At 44.1% G+C, this 17,255-nt stretch overlaps 1 protein-coding gene across 2 annotated transcripts in view; it reads left to right on the forward strand.

The window, feature by feature from the left end:
* LOC119956802 (fibrillin-1-like) overlaps nucleotides 1-17,255 on the forward strand; it is a 622,562-nt gene that overhangs the window by 365,352 nt on the left and 239,955 nt on the right. For both annotated transcript variants that reach the window (XM_038784238.1, XM_038784237.1), the window contains exons 24-26: nucleotides 5,073-5,297; nucleotides 9,829-9,954; nucleotides 11,941-12,069. In XM_038784238.1, coding sequence (XP_038640166.1) covers nucleotides 5,073-5,297; nucleotides 9,829-9,954; nucleotides 11,941-12,069 — 480 coding nt within the window. The remainder of the gene's footprint in view (nucleotides 1-5,072; nucleotides 5,298-9,828; nucleotides 9,955-11,940; nucleotides 12,070-17,255) is intronic.

The following is a 17,255-nucleotide window of genomic DNA, read 5'->3' on the forward strand; positions in this document are numbered from 1 at the left end:
GGGCATATGTTAGCAGGTGAGCTCCGGAGGGAAGCAGTGGCAAGGGAAATTCTTCAGGTGAGGGATAGGGCAGGGAAGTTGGTGGTGGCTCCGGATCTGATTAACAAGGTTTTTGAGGAGTTTTATGAGAGGTTGTACAGGTCAGAGCCACCCGGGGGAGACCGTGAGATGCAGGAATTTCTAGATGGGTTGTAGTACCCGAGGCTAGGGGAGGGGGACAGGGCTACATTAGAAGAAGCAATAGTGGAGCAAGAGATAAAGGATGCGATTCGGAGGATGCAGTCGGGGAAGGTGGCAGGGCCGGATGGGTTTCCGGTGGATTATTATAAAAAATTCAAGGATACTCTGGCACCCCTGATGGTGGGGATGTTTGAAGAGGCGATAGGGGAGGAGGTGTTCCCACAAACCTTGGGGCAGGCATCAATTTCAGTGTTGCTAAAAAAAGATAAGGATCCGACGAAGTGTGGGTCGTATAGGCCCATATCACTTCTGAATGTGGACGCAAAAGTATTGCCAAAGGTACTGGCGGGTAGGTTGGAGGAGTGCTTCCCGAAGGTGATAGGTGAGGATCAGACGGGGTTCGTGAGAGGGAGGCAGCTTTTCTCGAACATTAGGAGGGTATTGAACATCGTTTTGGCACCAGCGGAGGGGAAAGAAACCGGGTAAAATGGGCGTACTTGATGGCGATTCTGGTGCGGTTTGGGATTGGACCAAGATTTGTGAACTGGGTAAAGCTACTATATAAGGAGCCGAGGGCGAGTGTCCGCACAAACAACATCAGCTCGAGATACTTTTCTCTCCAACGTGTGAAGAGGCAGGGATGTCCTATGTCCCCCCTGCCGTTGGCCATCGCATTAAGAAGTTCGGGAGCATGGAAAGGAATAGTGCGCAGGGGGGATAGAGCATAGGATGTCCTTATATGCCGATGACTTGCTGTTATACGTGTCAGAACCGAGTGTGTTAATAGGCGGAATATTGGAGCTACTGCGAGTATTTGGGTCTTTCTCTGGGTACAAGCTGAACCTAGACAAGAGTGAGTATTTTGTGGTGTCTCAGCCAGGGGTGGGGGTGGGGGCAGGGGTGCCATTCCGTAGGGCAGGGACTTACTTTAGGTATCTGGGTGTGCAGGTTGCCCGGGAGTGGGGGAGGTGATGGAACCATCAATTCAGCGAACACGTGTAGTTGGATCTGAACAGAGGCTTTAATACACTTACAATAGAGCCAGCCTATTCGTCGTTGAACGTCAGGCGAAATGGCAGGCTGGCTCTAAGGCACTGATCTTTATACATCGGTCCCAGGGGGAGGAGTCCTGGGCGGAGCCAAGGGAGGAGACCAGTACAAACTCTCGCGTACTCCCAGAGCGACTCCCCCTGGTGGTCGGATAGTGCAACTGCACTTACAATGGGTAGATAATGAACATATATACATGGAGTGATATTGGCAACTATATATAGTGTGAATCACATTCACCACAGGAGGCTTCGCAGGTACAACATCTCTAGTTTGGTGGGGAGAGTGTAAGCCAGTCTGGCAAGGTGGGATGGTCTCCCTCTGTCACTGGCGGGTCGGGTACAGGCGGTTAAAATGAACGTGTTGTCGCGGTTTCTGTTTATTTTTCAATGCCCACCAATTTTCCTGCCAAAGGCTTTTTTCGGGGAGATTGAGGGAAGGATTACCTCGTTCATATGGGGAGGGAAGCTGGCCAGAGTGAGCAAGGTGCTGCTACAGAGGGGAAGGCAGGCAGGTGGTTTGGGTCTTCTGAATCTGATGTACTACTATTGGGCGGTGAATGTGGAGAAGGTGCAGAGCTGGATCAGAGGGGTTGATTCCCAGTGGGTCAGAATGGAGGAGAGTTTGTGCAGGGGGTAGGGACTGAAAGCACTAGCAACAGCGCCCCTCCTGATAGCTCCTGGGAAATACTCAGGGAGTCCGGTAATAATAGCTTCATTGAGAATTTGGAGGCAGTTTTGTCAACACTTCGGGTTGGGGGCAGGTTCAAGGGAAATGCCAATTCGGGGGAATCACAGATTTGAGCCAGGGAGGTGGGATAGAAGTTTTCGGAAATGGGAAGAGAAGGGGATTAAGACGCTAAAAGATTTGTTTCTTAGGGGTCGGTTTGCAGGATTGAAGGAGCTGGAAGTGAAGTATGGGCTGGAGCAGGGAGAAATTTTGCCAGAAAGGAGATACAGAGCTACCCGGAGGAACTGGCCTCCACATTGCTGGAGGAGGTGCTGATGACAAGGTACTGGAGAAAGGGATAGTGTCAGCAGTGTACGGAGCTATTTTAGAAGAGGATAAGGCACCACTGGAAGGGATCAAAGCAAAGTGGGAGGAAGTTGGGAGAGATCATAGAGGAGGGGGGTCTGGTGTGAGGTGCTCCGGAGAGTAAATGCCTCCAACTCATGTGCGAGGTTGGGGCTGATACAGCTGAAGGTGGTATACAGAGCACACCTCACGAGGGCGAGGATGAGCCGATTCTTTGAAGGAGTAGAAGATGTGTGAGCGTTGCGGGGGAGGCCCCGCTAATCACGTTCATATGTTTTGGTCCTGTCCAAAGCTAGAGGATTACTGGAAGGAGGTTTTTAGGTTAATTTCCAAGGTGGTGCACGTGAAACCGGACCCGGGCCCCCGGGAGGCCATATTCGGGGTGTGGGACCAGCCAGGGTTGGAAACGGAGACGGAGGCAGATATCGTAGCCTTCGTCTCGTTGATCGCTCAAAGGCGGATCCTGTTGGGATGGAGAGCAACCTCTCTGCCCCGGCGTGGCGGGGGGACCTTTTGGAATTCTTGACTCTTGAGAAGGTTAAGTTTGAACTGAGGGGAAGGACTGAGGGGTTTCACAATTCATGGGCATTATTCATTATGCACTTTCAAGAACTGAATAACTTTTAACATTAGTTGGGGGGGTGGGTGGGAGGGTTGTGGGGAGGGGGGCTGTGTATATTAAGGGTGACTGTGGGTGATCCCTGATTCCTTTTTGTCATTTGTTTATGTAAACATGCGGGCTAATGTTTGGGGTTTGGTGAGAGGATGGGATCATTGATATTGTTATGGGGATTGACATATTTGTTGCTGATTATTGTTTATTGTTGGTGGGTGTAAATTTGGGAGAAAATGTGAAAAAGGAGGAGAATAAAAATATATATTTTTTTAATTCAGTTTTGATCAGATACACTAATAACATTTGTGAAAGAGTCAAGTTTACATCTGTGAGCAAAAAGCAAACCAGTGCAGATATTGGAAATCTGAATCAAAAACTGAAAATGTTAGAAATATTCAGCAGGTCAGGCCTCATTTGTGAAAAAGACAGGCAAGTAAATATTTCAGTTACGGACTCTTCAAAATATTTTCTTCCCCTGTCCAAATTGACTCAGGTACAGACTGATTACCTGCTGACATAATTCAACAAACTGAAATGTTGAGCTCAATTTAACTGGAAAAAAATCTATGTTCTGTTTTGGGCACGTTAGTGGGGTGCCTCTTGATTGCTGTAAAACCAGAGGGAGTGCCAGGATGCCATCCTGTCCTGTCCCCGACCACCCAGGGGTCTCTAATGGTCAGGAGACCCTTCCCCTCCCCAGGTATCATTACAGCTCGTCCACGATTGTGGAAGCCAATACTAAATGGCGCCCTGGCGAGGTCTCGTAGGCACAGCTGTTAGGTCCTGGGCTCCGGAGAATATGCTGATGTGGATCAAGCCCAGTGAGGGCGAGATCCAGATTGTGGCATCTCGCAAGACTCTGTTAAATCTCATGAGGCGCTTTGAGTATTGCAAATTCAACGGCCTTGTCCTGACACTTAAGACGGGTGCGACAAAACCATTAGATCGTGCCAATTGAATTGTAATGAAGGCCCATATCTGAAAAGTTGCCGGCTCTGTCCACTGATAACCTGCTGAATGTTCCAGTATTTACTATTTTTGTTTCAGCTAATCGTTGTAGTTTTTCATAATATCATCTCTTTGGTCAAGGGATGACCTTAAGTATTCATTTAGTACTTCAATTATGGACCTTTCGAGATATATTCTTATTTTTCCTCATAGTTAATTTGTTTTAATTTCTCATCCACTGTTCGTTACATTGGAAACAGAGATCACAGATCTTCTGCAACTGATGTTGAAGCTGCTCCAAGGTGTTTTTGCGGAAAGGTTCAAGTTATTTAGGTCCAGAAAATGTAAGAATTTTTTCCCCATCTTGATTGTGCCACCTGTCCCATCGGACACATGACCCAACGATGGCTATCTTTAAATATGCAGATTGGTCTTGGATTATGCCACTGAGATCCGAACTGCTAGTTTAAATTGAGACCTAAAAGGGGAAGCAGTGGTGTCCTCCCCACTGTTAGACTGCTGTTTTCCCCTTCCATTTGTTTTGTTATTTTAAATCAGACATAAGTTGCAAAAACTGCAGAATCAGATCGTTCTCTTAAATTAGCTCATACTACACAATCCAACATGATAATTCAGATCATGCAATATAATTCATATAATTATGTTTCTTTATTATTGAGTTCACAATTCACATTAAGAACTCACAATTTCATTCTAACTACAACAAATAGTGGTTTCCTAAAAATACTTATATAAACTCTACCATTAATCCCTACAATGCAGACGAATTAACACTGAACCATAATACATTGAAAAACAAGACACTGCAGGCTTTAGATACCAAGGAGCCATAACATGAAGATATAGTGATGTTCATCGCAATCTCTCCTTATGATCAATATGAACTCTTCAATCACTTTATAGAGTCATTAAGGCACAGAATGAGACCCCTCAGCACATCAAGTCCATGCTGGAAAGATGGCGCCTCCCAACAGTGCAGTACTCTCAGGACTGTACAGGAGTGTCAGCCTTGTTTTTTCTCTTCAACTTCTAGCGTGGGATTTCAACATACAATTTTCTGACTCGGAGGTGCCATTTGCATTTTTGAAATGCCAATCACCTGAAACATTAGCTTTATTTGTCTCTCCCCTTAGAATTTCTAGAATTTTCTTTTTATTTCAGATTTGCAGCATCCATGCTATTGTACTTTAATATTAATCTTTATTGACATTCACTTTGTCAGATATTCGTTTGGAGCGCTGTTATATAAAATACGATGAAGATGAATGTACTCACCCTTTAACAATCCGATTACGCATTGATGCTTGCTGCTGTTCTGTTGGTGCTGCTTGGGGACCAGATTGCGAACGATGTCCTGAAGAAGGCACGAGTGATTACAAAGCTCTTTGCCCACGCGGACCAGGATTTTCTAGCAGACGAGAACCCAATGGGAAGCCTTTGTTAAAAGGTAAAAATGTTTAAATAAAAATATAAATAAGATTACTTTACGTAGTTTAGGGAATTAATACAGTATATGATAGAATAGCACATCCACAGGTTCCTCTTTATCCATGTTGTTTACACTTCCTCAAATTCCAATAAATTAGACAAACATGGTTTCTTTTTTATAAAACCATTTGACTTTTGTCTGATCTAAGAGCCCCGCTTGTATACACCATACAATGTTTTCTTAAAGCAATTTTTTCTTAACCAAAAAAGGCTACCTTAACCCTGAATGTGGGTAATATTAGACGTCTCCATGGTTTAGTAATTATTTGGTTATCCAACTGAACATGAAAAGTGGTCATCTCAATACTAACAGAGAGGAGAAAAACAAATAGGAAGAAAGCGAGGAGGAAGACAAATAGAAAGAAACGGCGATGCTGTAGATACTTATGATTGAATGTTCCAGAATTTATAACTGTACATCCACAAACCTATTACTGTTGATTCTGTATCGTGATTAATGTAGAATTAGTTTTAAAGAAAAGCTACACTAAGATATGGATTCCAAATAAATTGAGATTTCTGTTCAGTACCAACAGCATATTCAATTTGCTCAATTAGTAAATATTACTACAACTGATTCAACGAGTTGAATCTGAACAACAAAAGCATGTACATCCAAACATTATTGGATTTTCAAATGTTCTGTTACTCTGCGATTTGGTAGTGGGTTTACTAAAAGTGCAAAATGTGTATTACAATATAATGCCTCACTGAAGTATCTTATAAAATAGGAGTAGAGCAAGAAGTGCTTAAAATTTTGAGATGATTTAGATTGAATTGTGAGAACCCAGGGTTTGTGACCAAACCTAAAACATTTTTGGCTGCTGAAATTGTAGATGCATTGGTTTCCACTTTCCAAAATTTCTAGGTTCTGGAAAGTCCCATCAGATTAGAAAATAGTGAATGGTTAAAGGCCAGTTAGATTAACACCTGTCAGAGGGAAAATTCTGGAATCTATTATTAAGGTGGTCATAGCGGCTAATTAGAAAACCTCAATGTAACCAGACAAAGTCAAATGGTTTTATAAAAGAGAAACCATCTTTGTCTAATTTATTGGAGTTTGAGGAAGTGTAAACAACATGAATAAAGAGGAACCTGTGGGTAATAATAATAATCGCCTTATTGTCACAAGTAGGCTTCAGTGAAGTTACTGTGAAAAGCCCCTAGTTGCCACATTCCGGTACATGTTCGGGGAGGCCGGTACAGGACTTGAACCCGTGCTGCTGGCCTTGTTCTGCATTACAAGCCAGCTATTTAGCCCACTGTGCTATACTTTGATTTCCAGAAGGCGTTAACGCTTCATATCAAAGGTTAGTACTCAAGATAATGGCATTTGGGACAGCTTATTAACATAGTTAGAGCATTGGTTAGCTATCTGGAAACCAAGAGTAGACATAAACGGGTAATTTACGATTGGCAGATGTGACAAGTGGAGTGTCACTGGAATTATTTCTGGGACCTTAACTAGTTGCAATTTGTATCAATGATTTGGATGAAGGGGCCAAATGTATGGTTGCTAAATTTGCTGATGACATAAACATAGGGAGGAAAATAAGTTACAAAGAGAACATGAGTTTGCAAAGATAGGTTAAGTGAGTGGGTAGAAAATGGAGTATAATATGGAAAAATATGAACTTAGCTATTTTGGCAGGAAGAATTGAAAAGCAGAAAATTATAGAAATGGAGAGAGATTTCAGATATCTGAGGTACAGAGGGATCTGGGTGTCCTGGTATGTGAATCACAATCAGATACTGCAAGTGATCAGGAAGGCATACGGAGTGTTGTTGTTTATTGCCAGGAGAATGGAATATAATTGCTACAGTTGCATACGATATTGGTGAGACCACATCTGGAGTATTGTGCACAGCTTTGGTCTCCATATTTAAGAAACTATGTTGGAGGCAGTTCAGAGATGGTTCATTCGATTGATACCTGGGATGGGGGTTCTATCTCATGAAGAAAGATTGGATACCCTGGCCCTGTGTCAGAAGAATGAGAGATAATCTTAACATGTAGAACTGGATTCTCACAAAACCTATCAACAGGTCGAGAGCTAATGTTGCATTTACAGCAGAACACAGGCCCAACAGGTTTGTGCTGGTGTTTATGCTGCACATGAGTCTAAAACTGTTCTCTCAGCATCTGAACTAAACAAACAGCAATGTAATGCTGAAACCAGGAAGTGGAGTAATTTGCAGTGACTACGATCATCAATATTTTGCTTTCATCTATATTTTTTCCGAGGGTGGGAGGAAAGGCGGGGGGAGGGGGGAAATGCTGGGGACATGAAGTGAAAAACACTTGATTTTTCAAGCAAATTAGGAATTTTTAATGCTGAAATATTTACAAAAGACAGTAAATATTAGTGTATTTATTTATTAAGTTAATTATTTTCACTATAAATTGTCCTGTTTACAGCAATAGATATCACAGATTGCAAAAAAGGAATATTCTGTCCAAAACCCAAACAACTGCATGTCATGAAGACCACGTTCATCAAAATTGTTGTGTTGAAAGATACAATCCAACATTGAAGAATGTCCTCGGAGAGAAGAATGAAAAGAAAATCAATGGGGCAAGAGAGAGAAACTTACCTCCAGGCAGCTAGCTTTAGAATAACATTGCATGGATCCAGGAAAAATTGTTCCTGCATGGTACAAAGATTCAGAAGGGCAGCACGGTAGCATGGTGGTTAGCATAAATGCTTCACAGCTCCAGGGTCCCAGGTTCGATTCCCGGCTGGGTCACTGTCTGTGCGGAGTCTGCACGTCCTCCCCGTGTGTGCGTGGGTTTCCTCCGGGTGCTCCGGTTTCCTCCCACAGTCCAAGATGTGCGGGTTAGGTGGATTGGCTATGCTAAATTGCCCGTAGTGTCCTAAAAAGTAAGGTTAGGGGGGGGGGATTGTTGGGTTACGGGTATAGGGTGGATACGTGGGTTTGGAGTAGGGTGATCATTGCTCGGCACAACATCGAGGGCCGAAGGGCCTGTTCTGTGCTGTACTGTTCTAAGTCTAAGTGGGAGGTTCTTTCACTGTCAGTTGAAATCTAATACACTTATAGTACTCATTAGATCTGCACAGTTGACACTGAAGTACACTTCCTCAAGTGATAGTGGGTTGATAGCAAGTCATGCTGCAGTTGTGCAAACCTTGGTAAGGCCACACTTGGTATAGTAATGTGTAGACTTTGGAGAGGAAGTTTTCCAGGATGTTTTCTGGTCTGGAGGGTGTTAGCTATGCGGAGAGACTGAATAGACTCGGACTGTTTTCATTAGAACGTCGGAGGTTGAGGGGTTACCTGATAGAGGTGTGCAAGATTATGAGGGGCATGGATAGAGTGGATGGGCAGGCACTCTTTCCCAGGGTGGAGGGGTCAGTCACCAGGGGCCATATGTTTAAGGGGCACAGGGCAAAGTTTATAGGAGATGTGCGAGGCAGATTTTTTACACAGTGAATGCCTGGAATATGTTACCAAAGGAGGTTGCGGAAGCAGATACATTTACGGCGTTCAAAAGGCATCTTGACAAATACATGGATAGGATGGGTATAGAGGGATACGGCACAAGGAAGTGCTGAGGGTTTTGGTCAAAGTTAGCGTCATGACCGGTACAGGCTTGGAGGGCCGAAGGGCCTGTTCCTGTGCTGTATTGTTCTTTGTTGATATTTTTCACCAAATGCACTCGGTGGAAACTAATGGATCAGATCAGTCACCCATTTTGCACCATGCCTGGTCTTTCTGTTCAATCACTTCAATTGAAAGTAAAATGTGTAGCTGATCCAATCCCCTGCTTCCCTTGATAAATTAGTTAAAAAAAATAAAATTTCAAATAATTAAGTTATTAAAAGAACGCCAACTGCATAACTGGACGAAAGCAATATAAAACAGAGAGATACTGGACATTTTCTACAAAGGAATTAACACCAAATCTGAGTTTTCTTTTTACATGATGTGACTGCTTTTCACAGTAAATATTGCTAAAAACAATAGGGTGGTTACTTTGCTGAGTGTTCTTACACACTAATTTAGACATCTGTATATAATTACATTATACCACTTAAAAAATGGCATTATCCCATCCTCTGTGTTGAATTTTTTAAAGTTACAGATAAGAGAAACTTTAGTTAGTACCATTGCCAACACGATTTTAAAAAGTATACAAAGATTCCAGCACATAATACTTGTCCTGCAGAGCAAGATGCAGCCCCCTACCCCTCATCCCAACAAAAGACAGCATTTTGTTTTATTGAGAATAAAAGCGCTTACCGTATATTGATGTTAGTGACATTGGAAAGGTGAAGCCTGTTGGAAATATAAACTGCTATTTCATATCCTGTATATAAAAAGAGGGACAAAGATCATTTTTTGTTCCAGCATCAGACTTCAAAGTGCAATGTTACTTATATAAATAACCTTTGTATAAAGTTTTGCCTAATGTTCAATTGAAATTGATTTAGCTAAAAATAAGAATTACAGTTAATTTTCTTTTCCAGATATCAATGAATGCAGGACAATACCAGGTATCTGTAGTAATGGGAAGTGCAGAAACACTATTGGGAGCTTTAGATGCAAATGTAACAGTGGCTTCGCCCTTGATTCCGAAGAAAGAAACTGTACAGGTATGTCACTTATTTACTAAATCATTTCCTAAAATGGGGGGATTTTCCAGCTGCGTTGCGCCCGGTGGAAATCTGAATAAATCAGGAAAATTCTGGGAAAGGCCTGAAACACGATTTGCGCTGGGCACCAAACCATTTGCGATGTTCTTGGGCCCTCTCAGCAGACGTAATCAGGTTTTTATTTAAATGGATTTTAATATTCAAAATTGACTTAAAAACAAATCTTCTGGGAATGCAATTTTCCCACCCGCCGACATGATGTGGTGCTGGCGGGAATCATCACTAGTCTCCACAAATGGAGACCAGACGTGATGACCACACTGGAGGGTTCGGAGGCCATTGTAGCCCGCAAATGATCGGCATATGGCAGGGCAGTACCATGGGGCGGGGCCTCAATATGGGGGCATATTGGGCGATCCATTGGGAGGACCCGTAGGCCAGAGATCTATGTTCAGGGGGCAGGGAGATCAAGCCGGTGATCTATGTTTGGGGGTGGGGGTCTTTAATTTCACTTTGTATTTGAGAAGCCCCAATCTCTTTCAAGCTTGGCTTGCTGGCGTGTTTAGGCCCTGTCCCTCACAGTGGGGAAAAACATGCCGGTTTTCTGTGTGAACTGAAAATTACGGCCAATAACTAAGTTGGGAGGGAAATACCTCACAAAGCACAAAGTGAAACCTAATGCAAACTCAAGCCTTTGGTAAAATCCTCCATGTATTTTTTTTAATATTGCTGTTGGATCACTTTATTTTGATAGACTATTCTAGTGTTGAAATTAGAACATACAAGAAAGTTATATGGAATCCGGAATGCAAAATTTCATCATAATCTGGAGTTTTAACTCCACAGCATATTTCATCACATCACTGATCAATTCCCCGCCTAGAGACCAGCCCAATGAACAAGCTTAACGGTCGGCAGGGACATGTCCAGTCACAGAAACTCCCCAGGCAGGCACCTGAATTCTGAAGGGAGGTATAAAGCACTTACTTTGTGATTCAGCCAGGTCCTCACTTTAATTAAGCTAGGTTTCCCAACACATGACAGTAGCTAAAGTTGAAAAGAAGAATGGCAATATTTTAAATCAGCCAGCCTCCTTGGAGTAGATTTGGCGCTTACCTTCCTGTGGCCTCCAGTAAAGCTGAGAATAGGTGTGTTTGTAGTGGGTTTGAGATCCAAATTTGCCATTTTTTTTGAATAAAAATTCGCCATTTGGGTATAGAAAGCCATTGATGCTGCTCTTGTTTTTCAGGAGCTAAATGGGCACCTAAGTTTCCAAAATGGTGGATAGGAAGCACATGCTCATCATCAGCCCAAACGACGTGCTACCATCCATATTGGTAGAGGTAGATTGTTTTTTAAGAATTCACATCACTCTGTCCCAGTCATACCCCTGTCATTACAATTGACACTCCCAATTGTCTTTCCCTCCATTCCGTCCCCCAGCAAAATATTTAATGGTTCTTGGACTTACCCGTTCTGATTCAAAGAACCTGCAGCTGAAGCAAATTAGTTTGTAGACCTCAAGAGTATTATGAACCTTTCTACATTATTTAAAATTAATCAGTTAAAGTAGCAAAGGAATGAATTCAATATGAATGTGCTAAAAATTGAATTTTTAAGCCAATGCTAGCAGCATGCAGCTACGTCCCTGCTACTAGCACATTTCCTAAAACTACAGGTGAAATGTTCACAGCCACTCTCTTTCTGACAAGCAAGGTTGCACATTATAGTGTGGATTAGGCAAAATTACTCTGTTCCCATTGGCTAATGCATTTATTTTAAGATCTTAACCTGTGCTGTATTAAATATAACCACAAAGAAAGAGTTCAATTGTCCAGCCGATATCAAATATATGAATCAAGAATTCTCAGAATGCAACAATATTTATTGCATCTCGCCATCCTTTGAAAGATAGTATACTTAGTGGATGGTTTTTAAAAAATAAAACTACATTTTATCCTTGACTGAATTTTTTTTTGCCTACAGATATTAATGAGTGTCGTATCTCCCCTGATTTATGTGGTCCTGGAACTTGTATTAACACACCTGGAAGTTTTGATTGTGAATGCTTTGAAGGATATGAAAGTGGATTTATGATGATGAAGAACTGCATGGGTAAGTTACAAATTAGAGAAACAGTAATATAATTAATCAGTTATACATCTTAATTTTACAGGAAACTATAGTGCGCCGCTGAATGCCAATAGCATTTGTAAATGTATTTATATAAAAACTATTTTGTGTTTAATTTCTGCTTCTAATAGTACTATATACTTATTGTGTACACATGCCCATTTGTTGTCTGAAATGATGCTGTTCTAGTTCGCCACTGCATCAGTGCCATGGTGTATTCAGTATGCAATAGGGTTTCAAAGTTCAATGCCATTTGCTGCTTCCTTAACTAATCCCCAAAACCAAGAGTGGATTTTGAATAAACATGAGTTGTTTACTCATGTCTATTGACACTTCTCAGGTAATTTACTCATTTGGGCAGCACAGTAGCATTGTGGTTAGCACAGTTGCTTCATAGCACCAAGGTCCCAGGTTCGTTTCCCGGCTGGGTCACTGTCTGTGCGGAGTCTGCACGTTCTTCCCGTGTCTGCATGGGTTTCCTCCGGGTGCTCCAGTTTCCTCCCACAGTCCAAAGATGTGCGGGTTAGGTGGATTGGCCATGTTAAATTGCCCTTGGTGTCCAAAAAATGTTAAGTGGGGGTTATTGGGTTACGGGGATAGGGTAGATACGTGGGCTTCAGTAGAATGCTCTTGGTAAGGTGCAGACTCGAAGGGCCGAATGGCCTCCTGCACTGTAAATTCTATGATTTACGCTCAAATTGGGAGTGTAAGTCAGCTTCTATCAATCTTGTGCATTTAGAGTCATAGAGGTGTACAGTACAGAAAAGGCCCTTCGGCCCATCTTGTCTGCACCAGACAAAACAACCACCTGGGGGCGACACGGTGGAGCAGTGGTTAGCACTGCTGCCAGCCGAGGACCCGGCTTCGAACCCAGGGCCAGGTCACTGTGCATGTGGAGTTTGCACTTTCTCCCTGTGTCTGCATGGGTCTAGCCCCCGCAACCAAAAAGAAGTGCAGGATATGTGGATTGGCCATGCTAAATTGTCCCTTAATTGGAAAAAAAAATGAATTAGGTACTTTAAATTTATTTTTTAAAAAGCAACCACCTAACTATTCTAATCCCATTTTCCAGCACCTCACCCATAGCCTTGTATGCCTTGGCATTGCAAGTGCACATCTAAAAACTTATATGTTATGAGGGTCTCTGCCTCCACCACCCTTTCAGGCACAGTGAGCTCCAGACTCCAAGCACCCTCTGGATGAAAAGGTTTCTCCTCACATCCCCTCGAAATCTCCTTTCCTTTACCTTAAATCTATGCCCTTTGGTCATTGATCCCTCAACCAAGGGGAAAAGTTTATTCCTGTATACTGTATCTATGCCCCTCTTTTCTAAGCATCTGGGGCAGGATTCTCCCAACGGGAGACTAAGGGCACGATTCTCCGCTCCCCACGTCGGGTGGGAGAATTGCGGGAGGGCCAGGTGACTCATTTCACGCCTCCCTAGCGTCCCCCGCGATTCTCCCACCCCCCACTCGGAAGAATCGCCGCTCGCCGTTTTTCACGGCGACCGGCAATTCTCCGACCTGGATGGACCGAGTGGGCCTGCCGTTCGCGAACGTTTCACGACAGCGGCAACCACACCTGGTCGCTGCCGTCGTGAACATGGGCGCCAAAGGCCCGTTTGAAGCTTGTGGGGGGCGGAGAGGGGAGTGAGCACCACGGCCGTGCTCGGGAGGGGACTGGCCCGCGATCGGTGCGCACTCTTTCCCCTCCGCCGCCCCGCAAGATCAAGCTGCCACGTTTTGCGGGGCAGCAGAGGGGAAGATGGCCACCGCGCATGCGCGGGTTTGAGCCGTCAGCCGCGCATGCGCGGGTTGGAGCCAGCCAACCTGCGCATGCGCGGCTGACGTCACTCGGGCGCGCCGGCCGCGTCATTCTCGGCGCGCCATCTTGACGCAAGCGTCAAGGCCCGGCCACCGAGAATAACGGGGCGCCGCTCCTAGCCCCCCGGGTGGGGGTGAATACGGTGAGAGGAGCCCCGGGGGGCTAGGAACGGCGCCGCGTCATTTGCGCGCGCCGGGCCTTGGCGCCGTGTAATTGACGTCACTCGCACATGCGCGGTTGCCGTCCTCCCCGCGGGCGCCCCGCAAGAAATGGAGGAGTGATCTTGCGGGGCGGCGGAGGAAAGGAGTGCATCTCTCAGAGAGGCCAGCCCGCCAATTGGTGGGCACCGATCGCAGGCCAGACCCCTTTTGAGAGCCCCCCCTGGTACTTGATCTCCCCCCCCCCCCCCCCCCCCCCCCCCCCACAGGCTGCCCCTACAGCGTTCGCGTGCTGTTCACGCTGGCAGCGACCAGGTGTGGTTGGCTCCGGCATGAACACGTCGTATTGGGCAGGCCGCTCGGCTCATCCGGGCCAGAGAATCCGTTTGTAATGGGCGAGCGGCAATTCTACAAGCGGCCTGCCGTAAATCTCAGCGTGCCAGTTTGGGGGGGGGGTGGGAATATCGCGTGCGGGTGCAGGGGCGGCTTGGCGGGACTCACCCGGCGCCCCCGCGATTCTCCCACCCGGCGTTTGGGGGGGGGGGGTAGAATTGTGCCCCTGTTTTCAGAGCACCATTGATAGACTGCTTTGAATTAGCCTTTATCTGCCTAGGTCAAATACAAATATCTTATGGTTTGGGGAGGAAAAAGGATAAGTTCCGTGCGATAGCCTAATTATCTCTTGGAAGATAGCAAGCAGATTAACAATACTGGTCATTTACGTTAATTGGCCATTATTAAGTTTACATCATTGCTTTGCTACAGCTGGTGCATAATATCAAAGAATAAAATGAAACATTTCTCAAAGGAGAAGGGAAGTATGATGCATTTCACTGGCCAGCATTTTCATAGCTCTAGAAATGCTTCTAAGCATGCATTTTTTATTTGTTTTTGTCTGAGTTATGGTGTATGTACCAATCTATTTACCCAGATGTTTCTCCCTCAACTTTGTTTGCGTCATTTTCCATTTGTGCACATTTTCCTTCTCCCTTTGCTGTACGCATTTATGTGTTTGTTTCCACTTTTCTGTTCGACTAAGCCAGGATCATAATAGGAGAATTGTAAATGCTGAAAGTTTTATAGTTTAATCAGAGGCGAGGATATTAAAATCTAAGTAAAGAAAACAGGATGTAAAGGGCAAATTAGCTATGGTTGACTGGGAAACTACATTAAATGGTCTGACAGTAGACACACTGGCTAACATTTAAAACAAATATATAATTAACAGCAAAATATATAAAAGCCCAGCAAGTGTTCCGTCCTTGGGTAATGAAAGAAATCAAGGATTGTATTAGTTCAAAGGAGAGGCATTTACAGTTATCAAAAAATGGTAGACCTGAAAATTACAAGAGTTTTAGAATTCTGCAAAGGAGGACCAAGAAAAAATATAATATGAGAGTAAACTAGCGAGAAAAGACTGCAAAAGTTTCTAAAAAAAAGTGAGTAGCAAAATCAAACGTGAGTTCATTACAAGTAGAGTCAGGATAATTTATAATGGAGAATAAGGAAATGGCATGGAAACTAAACAAATACATAGATCGGGATTTACTCCAATATTGGCAAAAGCTGATGTTTGGCAGGAAAAGCAGCGTTGAGTCCACTGACAGCAATGTCAGCCTTTTCTGCCATATAGTCCGGGACTTAGAAAAAAAAGAATTGCAGTCAGGGGTTCCATGACATTTCACTGGCAGGTGGCTTCTGATTCTTCTCCTCTTCTCTCTCTCCCCCCCCCCCCCCCCCCCCCCCCCCCCACCCGCTGCCGCCAGCAAAACTCGATCATCTAGGCACCATTTTTAAAGGCCGCCCCAGCGCAGCAAACCTGGAAACAATCTTCACCTAGTTGCATCCCCGGCATCAAGTTGGCACTGACCTGGCATCAAGTTGGCACTGACCTGGCATGACCATATCCTCCCTGAGTGCTGCACACACCTCTGGGTCCCCCTAGGGGTACTGACTGCCAGATGCATGCCTTCTGAGGCAGTCATCTTCACACCATTCTGATACCACAGAGAGATTTTTTGCCGTCGGGGTATGGCTCGGGCGCATGGGCCTGATAATTATGTGTTAACTTATTACAATAAGGTTCCCAACATTAGATGTCAGAAATGTGGTCCACCACTGATAAGGGGAGCGAACAATTTTTTACTTTGTCATGAAATGCGCCTTTGACCTTGCTATATTTTCTGCTCCTGTCACCAAACTCTCCCAATTCGAACGACAGCGGAAAATCCCAGCCATTGTGTCTGTCTTGACAGAGAAAAATACCGGAAACCTCTTAGAAATAATTGAGAATTAAGGGACTAGTGTAAACGAGGAACAACAAGATATTAACATTCCTCAAACATTACTGGAGAAATTAGTATGACCTAAAGTAGATAAATTCCCTAGATCAAATTACGTACATTACAGAGTTGAAAGAGGAGCTATAGAGGTAGTAGATACATTTGTGTCCATCCTTCAAAATGTCATAACAGATTGGAAAGTGGCCCATATAATCCCACTATTTAAGAAATGAGGAATAGAGAAAACGGGGAACTTCAGACCTGTTAGCCTGACATCAATAGTTGAGAAGATGCTAGAATTTATAATGAAGGATGTGACAACTGAACACTGAGAAAATAGTAGTAGGTTAAGCAGAAGCACAATTGATTTTGAAAGGGAAACCTGTTGGGAATTTTTTGAGGATGAAACTAATATAGTGGTTGAGGATGAAATGAAATGAAAATCACTTATCGTCACAAGTAGGCTTCAATGAAGTTACTGTGAAAAGCCCCTAGTCGCCACATTCCGGCGCCTGTTCGGGAAGACCGGTACGAGAATTGAACCGTGCTGCTGGCCTGCCTTAGTCTGCTTTAAAAGCCAGCCATTTAGCCCAGTCTGCTAAACCAGCCCCCAGGATCTGGTGGATATGGTCTATTTAGATTTTCAGAAAGCATTTGATACGGTGCCACGCAAATAGACCACCGTGAGATAAGTTAGTTTTACCCTACTGATGATGAAAATGTGTTGCTGCAATAGTAATCTTGCTCAGTACAAGAGGAACTGATATTTGGTGTATGTGCTTGGCTGAGGAGCCAATGGTGCGAAGCTACTATCTTTGGGATTATGACTGAACGCCTCTAAGTCAGAATCCTGCCTAAACGTAACAATACCCTAGAAATATGAGTGTAAACTAGCTTGTAGTAT

This window comes from Scyliorhinus canicula, chromosome 24, assembly GCF_902713615.1.
Source record: "Scyliorhinus canicula chromosome 24, sScyCan1.1, whole genome shotgun sequence".
NCBI classification, from domain to species: Eukaryota; Metazoa; Chordata; class Chondrichthyes; order Carcharhiniformes; family Scyliorhinidae; genus Scyliorhinus; species Scyliorhinus canicula.